Source organism: Carcharodon carcharias, chromosome 25 (assembly GCF_017639515.1).
Source record: "Carcharodon carcharias isolate sCarCar2 chromosome 25, sCarCar2.pri, whole genome shotgun sequence".
NCBI classification, from domain to species: Eukaryota; Metazoa; Chordata; class Chondrichthyes; order Lamniformes; family Lamnidae; genus Carcharodon; species Carcharodon carcharias.
The window spans coordinates 26,494,317-26,513,475 of NC_054491.1; the positions used below are offsets into that span (position 1 = coordinate 26,494,317).

The 19,159-nt window shown below is 46.3% G+C and overlaps 2 protein-coding genes across 4 annotated transcripts; both read left to right on the plus strand.

The window, feature by feature from the left end:
- The first annotated feature begins 5 nt into the window (after nt 1-5).
- On the plus strand, nt 6-17,844 carry LOC121269727 (TLC domain-containing protein 5-like). 3 transcript variants are annotated; one of them, XM_041174588.1, is made up of 4 exons: nt 6-65; nt 6,903-7,102; nt 9,299-9,327; nt 17,426-17,844. In XM_041174588.1, exons 2-4 carry the CDS (start codon nt 6,907-6,909, stop codon nt 17,474-17,476), a joined length of 276 nt encoding a protein of 91 aa, XP_041030522.1. In that variant the 5' UTR covers nt 6-65; nt 6,903-6,906; the 3' UTR covers nt 17,477-17,844. The 3 variants fall into 3 exon arrangements, with proteins under 3 accessions (XP_041030522.1, XP_041030520.1, XP_041030521.1); XM_041174586.1 differs by lacking the exon at nt 9,299-9,327; XM_041174587.1 differs by lacking the exons at nt 6-65; nt 9,299-9,327 and adding an exon at nt 2,639-2,666.
- On the plus strand, nt 9,353-10,656 carry tlcd5b (TLC domain containing 5b). The gene has a single exon (XM_041174585.1). It carries the CDS (start codon nt 9,364-9,366, stop codon nt 9,838-9,840), a length of 477 nt encoding a protein of 158 aa, XP_041030519.1. The 5' UTR covers nt 9,353-9,363; the 3' UTR covers nt 9,841-10,656.
- Nucleotides 17,845-19,159: the final 1,315 nt, after the last annotated feature.

Consider the following 19,159-nt stretch of genomic DNA (forward strand, 5'->3'; position numbering starts at 1 on the left):
GGCGGCCGGTGCCGGGACAGGCGGAGCCAGGGTGGCCGGTGCCGGGAGCGGTGGAGCCGGGGCGGGTGAGTCCGGCCCGGGGGAGGGACCTCGCTTCTATGTCATTCATTCCGGACAGCTTCCATGAAAACGGGTCTGTCCACCTGCTCGAGCTGGCGTCATTTCGATGCCGGGGGAATGGTGATGCCCGGCCCGGCCCCTCACACCGACTGAGGTTTCCTGAAAGACTGAAATTCACACCGGGCCTCCCGCTCGCTCGCCTGCCTTTATCCGCTGGGCGGGGTTAGGGTCAGTGGGCGGGGTTACAGCTAGGGGGCGGGGTTAGTTAGGGGCGGGGTTCGGTTCCGTGGACCGGGGTCAGAGCTAGGGGGTGGGGGTTAGGGCTTGTGGGAGGAGTTAGAGCTGGAGGGCGGGGTTAGGGTCAGGGGCAGTGTTAGTGTTGGTGGGTGGGGATAGAGGTAGGGGTGGGGTTAGGACTTGGGGTAGCATTAAGATCAAAGTGAGATTAGGATTGGCGGTGGGGTTAGAGATAGTGTGGGGGTTAGGGTTAGGGTTGGGGCAGAGGGGTCAGGTTGGGGGCCAGGGTTAGGTTGGCAGGGGGGTTGGGGTCTGGGTTGGGGTTAGAGTTAGAGTTGGGGTCCGGGTTAGGATCAGGAGCATGTTAGTGTGGGAGTCAGGATTAGCGCAGAGGGCCTATTAGGGTTAGGGGATGGGTTTAGGCTTGGGGCAGGGCGAGAGCTGGGAGGGGTGTTAGGGTTATTGTTGTGTTGGGATTAAGTTCGGGGATGGGGTTAAGGCGAGGGGCGTGGTTAGAGCTGGGGTGGGGATCGGGTTTGGGTCAGAGTGGAGTTAATGGTGAGGGGTATTACGGTTGGGGTAGGGTTAGAGCTGGGTGCTGGGTTAGGGTTGGGGGTGAGGTTAGTTGGGTTGGGGTTAGGGACGGGCCTGGGTTATAGCTATAAATGGGGTTAGGATCAGTGGGTGGCATTAGAGCTCGGTGTGGGGTTAGAGCTAGAGGGTGGGGTTAGTGTTATCAGGTGCAATTATATCTAGGGGCAGGCCTAGGTTCAGTGGGTAGTCTTAGAGCTGGAAGGCGGGGTTAGAACTGGGAGTGGGGTTAGGACTGGTCGGAAGTGTTGGAGCTAGGGGCTGGATTAGAGGTAGTGGGTGGGATTAGGTCATTGGGTGTGGATGGCGCTGGTGGCAGGGTTACTGTTAGTGGTTGGGGTCAGAGCTAGGGGTAGGGTTTAGGGTCCGTGGGCAGGGTTAGAGCCAGTGGTTGGGGTTAGAGGTGGGGGATTGGGGGCAGAGTTAGGGTCAGGAGCGGGTTCAGAGCTGGGGGCAGGGTTAGCGTCAGAATAGGGATAGAGTTGATGTGGAGTTAGAATCAACGGTAGTGTTAGGGTTGGGGATGCATTTAGGGTCTGGGGCAGGGTTAGAGGTGGGGCCGGGCTTAGGATTGGGTCAGAGTGAGGTTAGGGGTGGAGATGGGGGTTAGAGTCGGAGCTGGATTAAAGCCAGAGCAGGGTTAGGGTCGGGAGCCAGGTTAGGGTCGGGTAAGGGTTTAGGATTGGGTTGGGTTGGGTTTAGGGTCAGGGCTGGGTTTTGGGTAAGGCCAGGCTCATTGATGGGTTGAGGTTAGTGTCAGGGGTGTGTTTAGAGTTAGGGCGGGGTTAGGGTCAGGTGTGTGTTTAGGGTTGAGGCAGGGTTAGGGTCGGGGTGGGGTTAGGGTCGGGAACGGGTTAGGGTCGGGAGCGGATTTGGGTCGGGAGCCGGTTAGGGTTGGGAACAAGTTCGGGTCGGGAGCGGGTTAGGGTCGGGAGCAGGTTAGGGTCGGGAACAGGTTAGGGTTGGGGTGGTGTTAGGGTTTGGAGCAGGTTCGGTGTTAGGGTCGGGAGCCGGTTAGGGTCGGGAGCCGGTTAGGGTTGGGGCGGGGCTATGGTTTGGAGTGGGTTAGGGTCGGGGTGGGGGTTTGTGTCGGGGCAGAGTTAGGGTAGAGGGCAAGGTTAGGGTCGGGTGAGTGGGATAGGTTCAGGAGCAGGTTAGGGTGGGTAGTGGGTTAGGGTCAGGAACAGGGTTAGGGTCAGGTTCGGTGTTAGGGTCAGGAGTGGGTTAGGGTCGGGTGGGGTTAGGGTCTCGTGTGGACTTCGGGCTGGGGTTGCAGTTAGGTTCAGGGGTGGGTCAGGGGCAGGGATGGGGGCAGGGCTATAGTTGGGAGTTGGTTAGGATCAGGGTCAGGTTCATGGTTTGTGTTGGGAGCGGGGTTAGAGCCGGGCAAGGGCAGGGTATAGGGTGGGGCTGTGGAAGGGTCAGTGGATGGGGATGGGGTGGGTGCACTATGAGTTGGTGGCAGATCGGGTTCAAGGATAGTGACATTGGGGATGGGCATAGTGGATAGAGTGTTCTGTATTGGGGTGGGTGTGAGGATGTGGGCCAGGTAGGTGCAACACCTACAAGATCCTCTCTGACTCTCATCCTATCCTGACCTGGAATGATTTATCTGTTCTTTCACTGTCTCTGGATCAAAATCCTGGAACTCCCTCCCTAACAGCACTGTGGGTGTACCTACACCAGATGGACTGCAGCGGTTCTAGAAGGCAGCTCACCACCACCTGACCTCATTACAGCCCTGGTTCAAACGTGGACAAAAGAGCTGAACTCTCAAGGTGAAGTGAGAATCACTGCCCTTGACATGAAGGCTGCATTTGACAGAGTGAGGCATCAAGGAACCCTAGCAAAACTGGAGTCAATAGGAATCAGGGGGAAAACTGTCTACTGTACTAGTCATATCTAGCACAGAGGTAGATTGTTGTGGTTGTTGGAGGTCAATCATCTCAGCTGCAGGACATCACTGCAGGAGTTCCTCAGGGTAGTGTCCTCAGCCCAACTATCTTCAGCTGCTTCATCAATGACCTTGCTTCCATCATAATGTCAGAAGTGGGGATGTTCGCTGATGATTGCACAATGTTCAGCACCATTCACAACTCCTCATACTGAAGCAGTCCATGTCCAAATGCAGCAAGACCTGGACAACATCCAGGCTTGGGATGACAAGTGGCAAGTAACATTCATGCCTCACAAGTGTCAGGCAATGACCATCTCCAACAAGAGAGAAGCCAACTATCATCCCTTGAAGTTCAATGGCATTACCATCACTGAATCCCCCACTATTAATATCCTGGGGGTTACCATTGACCAGAAACTGAACTGAATTAGTCATATAAATACTGTAGCTACAAGAGCAAATCAGAGGCTAGGAATTGTGCGACGAGTAACTCACCTCCTGACTCCCCAAAGCCTGTCCACCAGGCACAAGGCACAAGTCAGGAGTTGATGGAATACTCCCCACTTGCCTGGATGAGTGAAGCTCCCACAATGCTCAAGAAGCTCAACACCATCCAGGACAAACAGCCTGTTTGATTGGCACCACATCCACAAACATTCACTCCCTCCACCACTGACGCACAGTAGCAGCAGTGTGTACCATCTACAAGATGCACTGCAGGAATTCACCAAGGCTCCTTAAACAGCACCTTCCAAACCCACGAACACTACAAACTAGAAGGACAAGGGCAGCAGAAAGATGGGAACACCACCACCTGGAAATTCCCCTCCAAGTCACTCACCATCCTGACTGGGAAACATATTGCCGTTCCTTCACTGTCACTGGGTCAAAATCCCGCAACTCCCTTCCTAACAGCACTGTGGGTGTACCTACACCATATGGACTGCAGCAGTTCAAGAAGACAGCTTATCACCACCTTCTCAAGGGCAACTAGGAATGGGAAATAAATGCTGGCCCAGGCAGTGAAGCCCACATCCCATGAGTGAATAACAAAAAATCATTCTCAAGGGAATGAGCAAATAAATGTGGTTGTGCCAAGACGCTCACATCCTATGAATGAATTTAAAAAAAACACAGGAAGTTAGAACAAAACCGACAAATCACAGACTAGCTAGGGTAATGCCAGTGAAGGAAAGGTACTGGAATCTGTACTAAAGGAAGTGATAGAAGACCATCTAGCCACAGAAAATATTTATAAAAAGTCAGCATAGATTCCAAAAGGTGAAGTCATGTTTAACTGACCTGATTAAAGAGGCAGCATGAGTCAGCAAGGGTAATATAGTGGATGTCATATACTTGGATTTCCAAAATGCCTTTAAGAAAGTACCACAATATAGACTTGTAAGAAATGTTGGGCATGTGGAGTCAGGGCAAATAGCTGATTGGACAGAAAATTGGCTAATAAAAAGCAGAGAGGAGGGATAAAGGGTTGTTATTCAGTTTGGACCAAGTTAGAAAGTGGTGTTCCAGAATTTCAGTGCTTGGGCCACTGTAATGCATCAGAATTTACAGTAAGAATTTAGATTTAGGAATAATAACTCAATATCAAAGTTTGCAGATGAAACCAAACTAACACTGAGAAAGTGTGCTGCACGGTGTAAGAAGGCATTAGAAAAATCCCATTCCAACTAAATGTGCAGCTGCTGATGAGAAAATTGACCCAGTGAAGTGTGAGCTACGACATAGAGCAGTTTTTAATCTCAGCTAGAGACAGTGATCACTAAATTACTGAGTGCAGCAGATAAAGAGGATTAACCCAAAAGCCTGACTCACACCACGCTGAAACTGGTCACTGGGTTCAATGTCACCTTTTCTGTTATAGGATCACAAAATGCATGCATGAAAGGTTGTATAGAATCCATTGTGTGCAGACAATGTTAACAATAAGAAAGAGATGGGAGTTGCTGGGACTCGGGAGTAATGGCAAGCTACAGCCTGTCATCTAATCGAGGGTTTAAAGGTGTTTTCCTTCTCTCCTGATGTGAACGGGAACTGCAAAGGATCCAAGACTCTGGCGTGAGTTGTCTGTAGACTTGCTGGCAGCTGTGAGGTCTAAATGCAGAGATGGAAATGCTGATAGCAAAGACAAGGCAGTTATATGGGAAGATTTTAATTTTTGTATTGATGCTAGTAATTTCTAGAGTGTATCCAGGACGGGTTACTCAAACAATATGTTTTAGATCTGACAAGGGAACAGGCCAGATGGGATTTAGTAACAATAATCTCACAACTGAAGCACAACTGTTTACAGATGAAATCAGGAAGCGATTTTTTCAGAAATGATAGTAGACATCTGGAGCTTTTGCCCACAAAAGCCAGGGATGCTGGGGTTCAATTGGAACTTTCAAGGTTCAGATTGAAAGATTTTAGTTAGGGAACGATATCATGGAGCTAAATGGAGTTGAGGTGTAAATCAACCATAATTTCATTGAATGGTGAAACAGGCTTGAGGGCCTGAACAGCATCCTCTTGTTCCTAATGATCCATTGTTACTTGGTCAAAATCCTGGAATCCTCCCCCCTCCCTAACAGCACTGTGAGTGTTCCCTCACCTCAGGGACTGCAGCTGTTCAAGAAGGCAGCTCACCACCTTGCTCATCCCCCACGTCACTATCCTTGAACCTGATCTGCCACCAACTAGTAGTGCCCCACCCCATCCACTGACCCTTCCACAGCCCCACCCTATACCCTGCCCTTCTTAAGGGCAATTAGGGATGGGCAGTAAATGCTAGCCTATCCAGTGAGACCCACATCCCATGAATAAATATAAAAAAAATAGAATAACAGATGCCTGGGAGTGAGGGAGTCTAAACCTAGGGGCTATATTATGTGACCACCACCATACACAGGGTTTTGAGCAAGAGCTTTACTAGACTGTTATTGATGCTGGTTTCTCTGACCTGAAAAAGAGTGAATTTTGAACGCTAATCTGTGAGGTTTTGCATCAATCTTATCAGCAGCCTGTTGTAGTGGAAATAACTTCATGACATTTGTGAATTTTGAATGATTTATCATCCAGTTTGTTTGTACCTGGCCTGGTGAGACAGGCAATTTCTTATAATAATATAATAGTTTATATATTATTTATAATATTATAGTTTCTTATATTTTTATGTCCTGTAGGTCTTAGCTGACCCCTGGCGCCCACTTGGCATCAGGTCATTGCTGTACTGTAACTAGCTGCAGAAAGCTGTGGGTGAACATAATATAAGAAAAGGAGCAGGAGTCCACATGGCCTATTGAGCCTGCTCCAACATTCAATACCATCATGGATGAACTTGGGCTTCAGCTCCATTTTCCCGCCTGCTACCTTAATTTCCTGAGAGACCAAAAATCTGTCTATCCTAACCTTAAATATATTTAATGATCGTGCATCCACAACCCTCCAGCATTGAGAATGCAAAGATTCACAACCTTTGAGTGAAGAAATGTTTCCTCATCTCAGTCCTAAATGATCGGCCTCTTATCCTGAGCCTGTGACCTCGTGTTTTAGATTCCCCCGACCAGAGGAAACAATCTCCCAGCGTTCACTCTATCAAACCCCCCTCAGAATTTTGTAGGTTTCAATAAGATCACCTCTTATTCTTTTAAAATCCAGAGAATATAAACCCAATTTACTCAGCCTATTAGACAATCCCCTCATCCAGGGACCAACCTTGTGAACCTTCCCTGTACCGCCTCCAATGCAAGTATATCCTTTCTTAAATATGTAGACTAAAAACTGCACACAGTATTCCAGATGTGGTCTCAACAAAACCCTGTACAACTGTAGCAACATTTCTTTATTCTTGCACTCTAAGCCCTTGAAATAAAGGCCAACATGCCATTCGCCTTCCTAATTGCTTGTTGCACCTGCATGCTAAACTTCTGCATTCCTTGTACAAGCACACCCAAGTCTTTTTGAACACATGGGTTACCCTTACTGATGTGTTTATTGGTTTGATATATGCAGCTTATGAAAATACTCTTCCTTCCCAAACCTGCTCTGCCCCCATCCTGTCTCCTGCAGTATCTCTCACATCTGTGTGCACATGTTTTAATGCTTTTATTCTTTCTAGTGAGATGGCTTCCCCTATGCTCCTGGTGCTGTGCAGTTTGATCAGTTGGGTGTCACTTTACATCTCCTTCTGTCAGATCAACAGCCAATGCCGTTATGAGTGGAACTGTCGCCTGGTAACCCTCATACATGGAGTTCTCATTGTTTGTTTCTCTGCATATGTTGGATTTGTCGATGGACCCTGGCCCTTCACTCATCCTGGTGAGTTCTGGTTTAAACTGGGGTTAGGAAAAGATCATTATTGGCATCAATTCTTAATTAACAAGGCGGATGATAAAAGCAAGTCAGCATTAGCTGACTCTGAGTTGCTGAGACTGTCAGACTGGCAGAAATGAGGGGCTTGTTATCCTTCACCATTTTGGTTGAATTTGTGATACCCCTGAATCCAAGGTTGTAGCCGCTGTCTGACTGGTTTGCTCTTTCCAGGATCAGTGCTCAGCAGCATACTTGGCTACGCCTTATCTTCATATGCTGACCCTGGAGAATGAAGATTAAGTCACACGTAGAACACTCAGTAATGATGTGATGACATGTTCTGCTTTTCCATGATTGAAGTAGACTAACCCTGTGTATCACACTGTAATACATTGTTATACTCATGATAGCCAGTCAGTGAAGGAAGAAACAAGAGCCAATCTTCACTTGGTATAGATTTATTTACAGAATGAATCATTACAGGTATATACCTCCTAGCTTGACTCACTTCCTGTGTAGGTAAATGTCTCTTTGTATGTGTTCAAGTACCCCTCCAATTAATGCCCTCCACCTATAGATACTTAATCTCAATTGATAAAATTAACATACATGCCAGGGAGTTTAGTTATGTCACAACCTAAGGTTCTAAGTAAGTTGCGAACTTTCTGCTGTTGTTCACCAATCTGTGCGCACATTTATTCATTTTGCCTGAAGTTTTGGACTTTGCACTGTGGAGACCAACAGCTGACAAGCAGGTTGGCCAGCTTCCAGTGCATAACTCATGTGCTTTGTGTCCTGAAGGCCCTTGGTGTAAGTAATACCATCAGCATGGATTCTGATCTTGCCCAAGGCAAAAAAGGCCATCAAGCCTGATCCCCATGCAATGGGATAAACAGCTCTACCATTGACAGAGCAATTCATCATTCTCATCACCTCTCTACTGCTTATGTTTATCACATAACACCCTTGGCTGGGATAAGTGCATTTATTTATTTCAGGGTGGGGTTTTCTCTCGAACACAAACTTCCTCCTGTTTTACTCTTGGTTAAATCATTTGAACGAAGGAATGGTCAGAGGTCAGAGGTCAGGCAGTGCTTGGCGATGAGGTTGTGGGGCCTAGCAGGAACGGTCTGGGGTGATGAGGTCAGAGTTTATGGAGCAGTCTGAGATGACGAGGTCAGGGTTTATGGGGAATAGTCTGGGGTGAAGAGGTCAGGGTTTATGGAGCAGTCTGAGGTGACGAAGTTGGGTTTTATGGGGAACAGACTGGGGTGACAAGGTCAGAGCTTATGGGAACAGTCTGGGGTGATGAGGTCATGGCTCATGAAGCAGTCTGGGGTGACAAGATCAAGAATTTATGGGGAACAGTCTAGAGTGACGAAGTTAGGGTTTATGGGGAACAGTCTGGGGTGATGAGGTCAGAGTTTATGGGGAACAGTTTGGGGTGATGAGGTCAGAGGTTATGGGGAACAGTCTGGGGTGATGAGGTCAGAGTTTATGGGGAACAGTCCAGGGTGATGAGGTCAGAGTTTATGGGGAACAGTCTGGGGTGATGAGGTCAGAGTTTATGGGGAACAGTCCAGGGTGATGAGGTCAGAGTTTATGGGGAACAGTCTGGGGTGATGAGGTCAGAGTTTATGGAGCTGTCTGGGTGACTTTCCATCTTTTTCCCTCCTCCCAATGGGGATTAATCTGCTTTCACTCCTGTCACATATCTGACATTATCACCATAATGCCCGCATTTTGCTCTTCACACCGATTCTGTAATTGGGGTCTCGAGTTGATACTCTTCAATCCTTTATTACACAAGGTTACTGGACTCAGTGTTTTAGTTATATTGGTTTCAAAGCTACTCTTGAAAGGTTACGTACAACATGTTGATTTTCTCAGACTGTTCAGACAGTTCCAATGAAAATTTGTTGACCTGAAACATTAACTCTGCTTTTCTTTCCCTATTTACTGTCTGACCTGTTGAGTATTTCCAGCATTTTATGTTTTTATTCAGTTTGCCAACATCTACCGTATTTTGATTTTTGTATTCTTTTTTTAACTTATTCCTAAGTGGTTTAACACCAAAAAAACTTGCGATGATGTCACTGTGAATGTTGGAACTACAGGTTTTGAGCTGGTGAAATATTTGTTAAGTGGAAATAATTTAGTTTCAAAGTTACAAGAGTTAAATGCAATTTGTCTATTTTTCAGGCTCTCCAAACACTGAGCTTCAGATCCAGGTGCTGTGCCTGTCGTTGGGTTATTTTATATTTGATATGTGCTGGTGTATCTATTTCCAAACGGAGGGCCTGGTGATGCTCTCTCACCACAGCCTCAGTATCCTGGGTATTGTCATGGTGCTGGCTTTGGAATACTCAGCTGTTGAAGTCAATGCTGTCATCTTTGGCAGTGAGGTGACCAATCCCTTCCTTCAGATCCGCTGGTTTCTTCGAGAATCTGGCTATTACCACTCCTGGCTGGGAGATGTTGTCGACTTTCTGTTTGTGCTGCTGTTTTTGGGTGTGAGGATTGGGGTTGGAGGCAGGCTGCTGTATTGTGAGTTATCTTCCCCTGTGCCCCTCCCTGTTGTGAAGCTGGCAGGAGCTGCAATGTATGCAGTGTCCTGGATATTCATGCTGAGCATTGGCAGGTTTGCCTGGAGGAAGAGTAATCATAAATACAAGACATGGAGAGAAGGGAGCAGACACCCTTTACACTCACACAGCAATGGACACATAAAGAAAGCTTGCTAGCCTGTGACAGTGAAGAGCAGTGCTGAAAGGCAGCCAGAAACAGCCAGCGATATGACTTAACTTCTATCATCTCCTCGGTCACAAACTCCATAATGACTTATTTCAAACCCATTCTTCATCGCACCATTTTTCACTGCCCTTTTCAAAGGGGAGCTGTGTCTCAGTGAAGCACATGTTATGGGCATCTCCTCCCAATCACTGTGAGCTTAAAGTCTCACCTAGACTGAGCAATGTTCTCAATGATGTATCAATCACACAAACCGTACCTCTGCATCATGTATAATATTCATCTCATTCCCTGGCGATGTGGAACAAACAGCTTTGGTTGAATTTTGACTGATGATCTGGAACTCTTCTCTACCTGTCACTTAATCTCTTTTTTTGAAGAGTCTGATTCATCATGTGGTGTAGTTCCGTTGTGATTTCAGACAAACGCCATCGATACAGTGAGGGTCAGAGACAGGGGTCACTGGACAGGAGCAAGAACCCTGGCTGATTTTTGTCCTTTTCTACCCTAGGGGTGGTTGAAGCCAGTTTTCATGTGCCTGGCCCCACCTCAGATGAGACAGTGAACCGAGCACAGCTGAAGGATGCACCTTGTGCTCAGCTAATTGCAGAGTGAGTTTACTAAGCCATTGGGCAGCCATCCTGGATTGTCATTGGTTGTAGGGGAGATTCTCAAATCTCCCTGCATCTCCTCAACTCCAGTAGGGAATTCAATAAGTTGAGTCCCTGATGGTGCAGTTTGTGAATGGTCTCTCCAAAGGAAGGGCTTATTCCAGACTTAATGCTCTGAAAAGTTACACTTATCCAACTGAAAGTTAGATGGGGTTGAAGGAAAAGGGGTTTGAAGGGATGTGGAAACAGGGCGGGTTAATGTGAATGAGACTGTTTGCTTGTGTGGAGGGTAAAGGCTGACACAGATTGGATGGACCGAATGGCCATTTTCCATGTTGTGGATAATTCCTGCTTCAGTCCAGTTTGATGACTTGTTGGTGACAAAGGGAGGCTTTGGGCCATCGTGCCTGTGTTGGAGTTAGTTCAGCTACTTCAGCTGATGCCCTTTCCCTGCTCCTTCCCCATTTTCCTAATGTTTCTCTTCAAGTGTTTATCTAATTCCCCCTTGAATGTCACAATGAGATTCAGGCTCAATCTGGCTGTGGTAAAACATTCTGTACCTAATGACCATTTGCATGATAACAATTTCCCTGCTCTCCCTCTTACATTCTCCCTCTTGCGAGCTTAGTAACCAAAGCAATGTCCACTGCTTTTTACATCCAGCAGATTGTGCTTCCGGTTCTTTCCAGAACATGTGACAGATTTTTAGTCTGACTTAGAAACTAGACTGGGAGAGCTGGCTTGAGAAAATGGTGGGATGGGGGTGGAGTTGGGGTCAGGAATCACCCCTCAGCTTGAGAACCCAGTTTTAAATGCAAGAATTTAAACTTGTTGCAGAGATCCAAACTCCTTGATTCACGCAGTAGTGGAAATCATCTAGCACTATTTACACTTGCAAACCCAGTCTTCACTTTAAGCACTTTTGTTAGACCTCTCGCACCTTAAACAAAGCCTCCTATCCCTGGCAGCACCTAGTGAGCCCTGCTGCAGCTCTTACAGGAGAAGGCCATTCAGCCCCTCACACCAGTTACACAGGAATAGCCCATTCAGACGCTCGTACCTATTACACAGGAATAGGAAGAGGCCATTCTGCCCTTGAGCCTGTAACACAATCATTCAGTACCTCAAACCTATTACACAGGAATAGGAAGAGGCTGTTCAACCCTTCGAACCTGTTCTGTGGTTTTCACATTCTTTCTTTAATAAATATCCCAAAACTGCATGCATTACTGCAATGTGATCTATCAATGTTCCGAGCCAGGTTCCTCACCACATCTTTGTCTACATATTCAGTGCCCTGTATATAAAAAGCACAATCCCATTTCCCCCCTTTATAGCTTTATTCTCTTCCTGTTCTGCTTTGCAGTACCTGTGTCTGCACCCCTCAGTCAGTCTTTTCTTGCATTCCACAAGGCATTTTTCTGTGTTGTACTTAATTCTGATTTCTGTTGTTTTCTCCATCTCATGTTTATCTGTAGTGAAAAGTATCTGCATCAAATCTCTGACTGTAATCTGCAGTCTGACTCGGCCCTGCTATTCCCCCAAATGTGGTGTTAGCAGCAACTTTTGATATTATTCCTTCTGAGCCCATAGACAAAATATTGGAAATCAAGAGAGGCCCCTAGACAGACCCTAGGAGACAATAGCCATCTCACCAAACACAGAGCATCCATTTACATCCAGTCTTCCTTCCAACCTTCAGCCATTGCTCTATCTGTGCTACCACTTTACCTTTAATACAATTGGTCTTAATCAGTGCACCAAGTGACTTATGTTATGTTAAAAAAAAACAAATATAGACCTCCTTTGTCTATTCCTCAATTATTTCTCCAGGAAGTTAATTAAATTCTTGCTCCTGTGAGTGGCTGGGTTGGCACAGTCTGCACAATGAGCAGAAAAATGGAGATGAGGCCATGATCAGATCAACCATGATCTTACTGAATGACAGGGCAGGCTTGAGGGGCTGAATGGCCTACTCCTGCTCTTACTTTTTATGAACAGTGACAGATGTTGAAAAGTGAGCTGATGTTGCAGTTTGAGCTAGTTTCCAGCAGGTGGCAATAATGTGCTGAGCCAGAGCTTCAGTTCAAAAGCCACTGTTTCTGGTGTGAAGGAAGTGAAAATTCTCTCGTGGTTATTGGGAGTTTCACGGCCTCACAAATTAACAGTCACTTAAAACCACAACAATGTTCTGAAGCTGCTTTCATATTTCAGTGCAATTACACCTTCTATCCAAAGGGTAGCAAAAAGAGGTCCGTTAGCAGAGTGGTTATGTTACTGGACTAGTTCAAATCATGCCATGCAGCTGGAGGAATTAGATTTGATTAAGTAAATATGGAATAAAATGCTAGTCTCAGTGGTGGTGACCATGAAACGAATGGATTGTTTTATAGAAACAACTAACGTCACTCATGTCCTTTAGGGAAGGGAATCTGCCATGCTAATAAATGCTGGCCTTGCCAATGACGCCCACATTTGATGTATGAATAAAAACACATTCCTTTTTATTATATATTTGAAAAAGTTTGTAATTGTTTGATAAGTCTAAATATCTTGGAAAATTAACATATAAAGATATAAACATATATTAACTTATAAAGTTTAATAGTTAACAATTAAAAATGAAGATATTTCACACCCCTGTCCAGTTTCTGAGCATGATTCATCCCTGAGGGAACATCTTTGTATGGAGTTGTTTACAGCACAGAATGAGGCCATTCACCCCTATGCTGCTTCTCTGTGGAGTAATCCAGTCAGTCCCCTGCTCAATCCTGGTCACCCTGCAGGTTTATTTTCTTCAATCGCCTACCCAATTTCCTTTGGAAATCATTGATTGTTTTCGCTCCCGCCTGCCTTGTGGGCAGCGAGTTCCAGGTCATTACCACTCGCTGTGTAAAAAAATCCTTCTTCACATTTACCCCCTGCATCTCTTGCCAAAAGCCTTAAATCTGTGCCCCTTAGTCCTTGTACCATCAGCTTTCCTTGTCTACCTTATCCAAACCTGTCATAATCTTGTAAACCTCTATCAAATCTCCCCTCAATCTCCTTAGCTGCAAGAGAACAACCCCAGCTTCTCCGACCTAACCTTGTAACCACACCCCCCCCCTCCCCTCAACCCCCACCACCACTTCCCTCACATCCCCAACCATCCCTGGAATCATCCTGGTAAATCTTTTCTGCATCTTTCCAAGGACTCTCACATCCTTCCTCAAGTGTTGTGATCAGAACTGGGATGTGCAATACTCTAGTTGGGGCCTAAACAGAGCTTTATAAAGCTTCAGTATAAACTCCCTGCTTTTGTACTCAGTGTCTTTATTTTTGAAGCCCAAATTCCCACTCTCTCAATATGTCCTGTCACCTTCAAAGATTGATGCACATGAAACCCCTGGTCCCTCTGTCCTTGCAAAATTATTAGAATTATGTGGTTAAGTCTGTTTTGCCTCTCTCTATCCTTTCTGCAAAAATGGATTACCTCACATTTCTCTGTATTAAATTCCACCTGCCACTTGTCGGCCCAACTAGCCTATCTATGTCCTGTTACAGGGGTTTGGTATCATCCTTACCGTTTGCCAGACCTTCAAGTTTGGTATCATCGGCTGTCTTCCAAGATCAGTCATTTATATATAGCGAAAAATGCAGTTGTCCTAGCACCGACCCTTGGGGAACATCACTCTGTACCATCCTCCAGTCCAAAAACAACCATTTACCACAACTCACTGTCTTCCGTCCTTAAGCCATTTTTTTAAATCCAGGTTGACACTGACCCTCCTATTCCATGAGCCTCAATTTTGTTAACCAGCCTTTTATGTGATGGCTTGTCAAACACTTTCTTAAAATCCATATAGACAACAAGTATCACAATTCCTTCATCAACCTTCTCTGTTACTTCATCAGCAAATTCTGTTAGATTACTCAAACACAATTTGCCTTTTACAAATCAGTGCTGGTTCTCCTTAATGAACTCAAACCTCTCCATGTGCCTGTTCATCGTTTTCCCTGGTTCTTGTTTCTAAAACCTTACCCCCTATGGATGTTAAACTGACCGGCCTGTAATTGCTAGGAATACGCTTACATTCTTTTTTGAATAATGGTGTCATGTTTGCCATTCTCCAATCCTCTGACACCTCTCCTATATCCAGAGTGTGGGACTCTCAGTGGAGCCCATCACAGGGTGAGCTATGGAATTACAGGGAATTATTCCCAGCCTGTTCAGCGTTTCCTGTTCTGATATCATCCTTGTGAATCCTTTGTGCACTTTCTTCAGTAACCTTTGTATATTGTTGAGATTTGCTAACTCACAGCTCAGGTGAAAATTAAATGATGTACTTCGGTCAGGAGTAGCCACAAGGAGGAAATGATGGACAATCGTCACCAAATATGGATAGAGATACAGTAATGGACACAAACAGGACATTCAGCCCATTGGAATCTGCTGCTGCGGTGCTTCTCTACCCCCCCTATTCCTGTGTAACAGGTGTGAGGGGCTGAATGGCCTCCTCCTGTGAGAGCTGCAGCAGGGCTCACTAGGTGCTGCCAGGGATAGGAGGCTTTGTTTAAGGTGCGAGAGGTCTAACAGAAGTGCTTAAAGTGAAGACTGGGTTTGCAAGTGTAAATAGTGATAGATGATTTCCACTACTGTGTGAATCAAGAAGTTTGTATCTCTGCAACAAGCTTAAATTCTTGCGTTTAAAACTGGGTTGACATCCAGTGGGGTTCTCAAGCTGGGGGGTGATTCCTGATTCCAACCCCACCCCCATCCCACCATCTTCTCAAACCAGCTCTCCCAGTCGAGTTTCTAAGTCAGGCTAAAAATCTGTCACATGTTCTGGAAAGAACCGGAAGCACAATCTGCTGGATGTAAAAAGCAGTGGACATTGCTTTGGTCACTAAGCTCGCAAGAGGGAGAGTGTAAGAGGGAGAGCAGGGAAATTGTTATCATGCAAATGGTCATTAGGTACAGAATGTTTTACCACAGCCAGATTGAGCCTGAATCTCATTGTGACATTCAAGGGGGAATTAGATAAACACTTGAAGAGAAACATTAGGAAAATGGGGAAGGAGCAGGGAAATGGTATTAGCTGACGTAGCTGAACTAACTCCAACACTGGCACGATGGCCCAAAGCCTCCCTTTGTCACCAACAAGTCATCAAACTGGACTGAAGCAGGAATTATACACAACATGGAAAATGGCCATTCCGTCCATCCAATCTGTGTCATTCTTTACCCTCCACACAAGCAAACAGTCTCATTCACATTGACCCACCCTGTTTCCACATCCCTTCAAACCCCTTTTCCTTCAACCCCATCTACAATCTCATCTCAACTGTTGACACAGTTTCTGCTTGAACTATTATCCCTGGGATTGAATCTCACAGACTCCCAAGTTTCTTTGTGAAGAAGTTCCTTTATCTCTGTTCTATATCTCCCACAATCAACCTCTATTCTTGACCCCTCAAACACTAGAGAAGCTTGATTTAAGGATTGATCATTTTTTTTAAGTCTGAGCAGGTTGACAGGTCAGTGTGAATGCCCCAGTGTATTGGAGCTAAGCACAGTGATCCATTGGGCCCAAAGGGAGATGGAGGTCCTCCATCTTAAAAGCTCTGTCAGGATGCAATTTCTTGAATGGCAAGCAGCTGGTAGATTTTCCCCTCCTCTGACCTCCTCTACTCTCTCCATCTTCCCCTCCACCTGCCCCCTCTTCTATTTCATCTCCCCATTCTTCCCTCTATCTCCATTATCCTCACCCTCTTCCAGCTCACTCCCTCCCTGCTTCATCCTCCTCTCTCTCACCTCACCCACCCCCGCCCTCTATAATACATGAATGGACCATAGAAGGAGTTTTTTTTCTGAATTTCTAAATTATTGGAATTAAGACTTTGGATGTGAAGCCAGAGAATCTCGTGTGTAGATTGAGAATCAGCCAGAGTCCGATCCTCACTGAGAGAATCATTGGACCTGATTTCAGCTCTGTGTCAGTGAATGGATTTGAGTGATTTAAAATCAGGCCCACAGAGTGTGAGACAAATTTAAACTCAGACTTTCTTGTTGACATGGGGAGAATAGAAGCTGATCCCAGCACAAAGGATTGATCAGTTTATGAACGGTGAAGTTAATGGATTGTTCATTGGTCAGCTGACAGAAACCCATGGTAACGGCTATGGAAGTTACTAGGAGCCTTTCAATGTAGTGAACATGTTGTAAAGCACATTCAAAGCAGAATTTAATACTTCATCCTTCACATCTTCAAATCTGACAGATATTTTCGGCAGTGATGATTATAGGACACTGATGTGAGCACTTGTTATTATGGATTTTAAGATTATTAAACAACTGCCGTTTATTCTATTTCATAACTGACCTGAAGGATAATAATAGCTAGAGTAACAATGGAAGTAACAGTGGAGTTGTATTATTTTGCACAATTTACTGAATAGAAGGGAAGCCTATTTATACATGTAAAAATAAAAGAAGATAAAAGCCCTTCAGACTCCCGGAGTCTCAGATATTTGGACACTTGGGGTCTCAGCATCTCGGATCTCAAACACTTAAGCACAATTTTATGTTCTGTGGCCAGGCGTGTGTCCGACCCAATCGGGCGTAAAATCCTGTGAGATGACTTCGGGCGATCATTCCAACATCATGGCGCACTCATGCGATATTTCACTTGGCAGCAGTCGAGAGCATGGCCGCCAACAATTAAGCCCATTAATGGCGCGACTGAATGCGATTTTTTTTTTGTGGTCTGTCCAACCTTACAGTTGGCGGACGGACGAATCGGCCAGGCGACATTTACATTTTTCATGAAACCTCATCCAAGGGCGGGATGAAATCTCTGTTAGGAAATAAAATAAAAAGAAATATTTGGGGACAGCGTTTTTACAAGGTATGGTTTCAGGTGCTTGATTGTGCTGCATGGGCATTTTTTTTTGCAGCTCGTTTTATGCTTTATTTTATTATTTGCAGGTCTGTCTGCCTTCAGGGAGCTCGCACAGCGTTCACCTGCGCCCATGGTGACATCATCACCTGCCTTCTTGCTGTGCCCACCACCCGGCAGTGCTGAGCTTCTCAATGCGCATTTCACGCTGGCCGTTAATTGGCCAGCTAGCATGAAATTGTGGTCGGGGGCCAATCGCAGTTGAGGGCCTGCCACTTCCCGAGCGCTCCCAGGCCCACCGGTCACGCGTGGCCGATGAGGGAAAAATTCAGGTGCTAGAGATTTGGACACTCAGACTTTTGGATGCCAGCTCCCTCAGCGTACAGGTTAAACGACACGAACTGATGAAGCTGAATGTTTTATTGAACAAATCTTCACTGACACATGATGCATTATATTCTGTTTCTACTCAGTAAAGAGAGAAAAATATAATTATATATGCACATTTCATTGTTTTTAATAATGTGATCATTACTTTTCTGAGCAGGATTGAAACAGATTTGGATAAATACTTAAAAAGGAAATATAGAGAAATGGGGAAATGGCAGGAGAGTGGGATTAAATAAACTTTTAAACTGCTTGCACAGGCATAATGGGCTGAATGGCCTCCATCTGTGTTACAACATTCAATGGCCCAAAACTCCTGATAAGAGTTGGAACCCCAGATTTCAACTCCGATCAGACAGAAACTACCCACTTACTCACATACATTGAAAAGACTCCAACTTCCAATCCACGATGCAGAAGAACTCCCTTGGTGCAGGAATCCTCGCAGAGAGCAGCAAAGAGGATCAGCGCAGATCAGATGTCCCCTTGTTACAGAACTAGCTGCTGTGAGGTTCATTTAGATGTCCAGTGTGGATGGGTTTGGTCGGTAGGTGGGTGAAGTAAGTGGGTACAGTGGCTGCTGGATGAGCAGGGTCAGTTGGTTGGCGGGGGGGGGTAGTCAGATTAGGAGGGGCTGACAGGTGGTGGCTAGTTAGGTCTGGTCGGGGAGGGGAGTGGCTGGGTGCTCAGCGGGGGTGTTGGGTGATGGGGGCTAGTCAGGTCGGGTTGGGGATCAGGGGGGGATAGTCAGGGGTTGGGGGATAGTGGGAAGGGTTGAGGGGGAAGTTGGAAGTGTCAGTTCATAGTAACCCAGGAATTAAAATAGGATTTTTCTGTCTAACATTTCCTGAGTAACTAGTTAAATAAACTGGAACCATCCGAAGTCTCCAAATTTAACTCAGGGTCAGAGACCTTCTCAGAGGGTCCCTTGAAGCTGGGCAATTGCCCACCAGAAATTCAAATTTCCTGGGAAATTCCCATGGATTCAGCGTGCCGGGACTTCCGCAGGGTCCCGACGCAAATCTTGTGGGGGTCTGGAGGCTGGAAGCCCTCGGCCTTTGATTTGCTGACAGCTCATCACAGTGAGAATCGCATCCGAGCTTCTGTCGATCGCTGTGTATCCTGTTGACAGGGAGAGGACCCAAAACCCAACACTTCTGAGCTCGCCAGATGCTTACACTCATCCTGGCTCTGGGGGAGGGGTGAGTGCAGGCCCTAGGGGCAGGGTGAGTACAGCCCCTGGGGGAGGGGTAAGTGCAGCCCCTGGGGGAGGGGTAAGTGCAGCCCCTGGGGGAGGGGTAAGTGCAGCCCCTGGGGTGGGGGTGAGGGCAGCCCCTGGGGGAGGGGTAAGTGCAGCCCCTGGGGTGGGGTAAGTGCAGCCCCTGGGGTGGGGGTGAGGGCAGCCCCTGGGGGAGGGGTAAGTGCAGCCCCTGGGG

Excerpts from the sequence above, each read along its gene's own strand:
- LOC121269727 (XM_041174586.1), top strand. The coding sequence starts at position 6,907 with ATGGCTTCCCCTATGCTCCTGGTGCTGTGCAGTTTGATCAGTTGGGTG. Across the intron at positions 7,103-17,425 it reads CTGGCCCTTCACTCATCCTG|GTCTGTCTGCCTTCAGGGAG; the intron begins GTGAGTTCTGGT and ends TATTATTTGCAG.
- tlcd5b (XM_041174585.1), top strand. The coding sequence starts at position 9,364 with ATGTGCTGGTGTATCTATTTCCAAACGGAGGGCCTGGTGATGCTCTCT.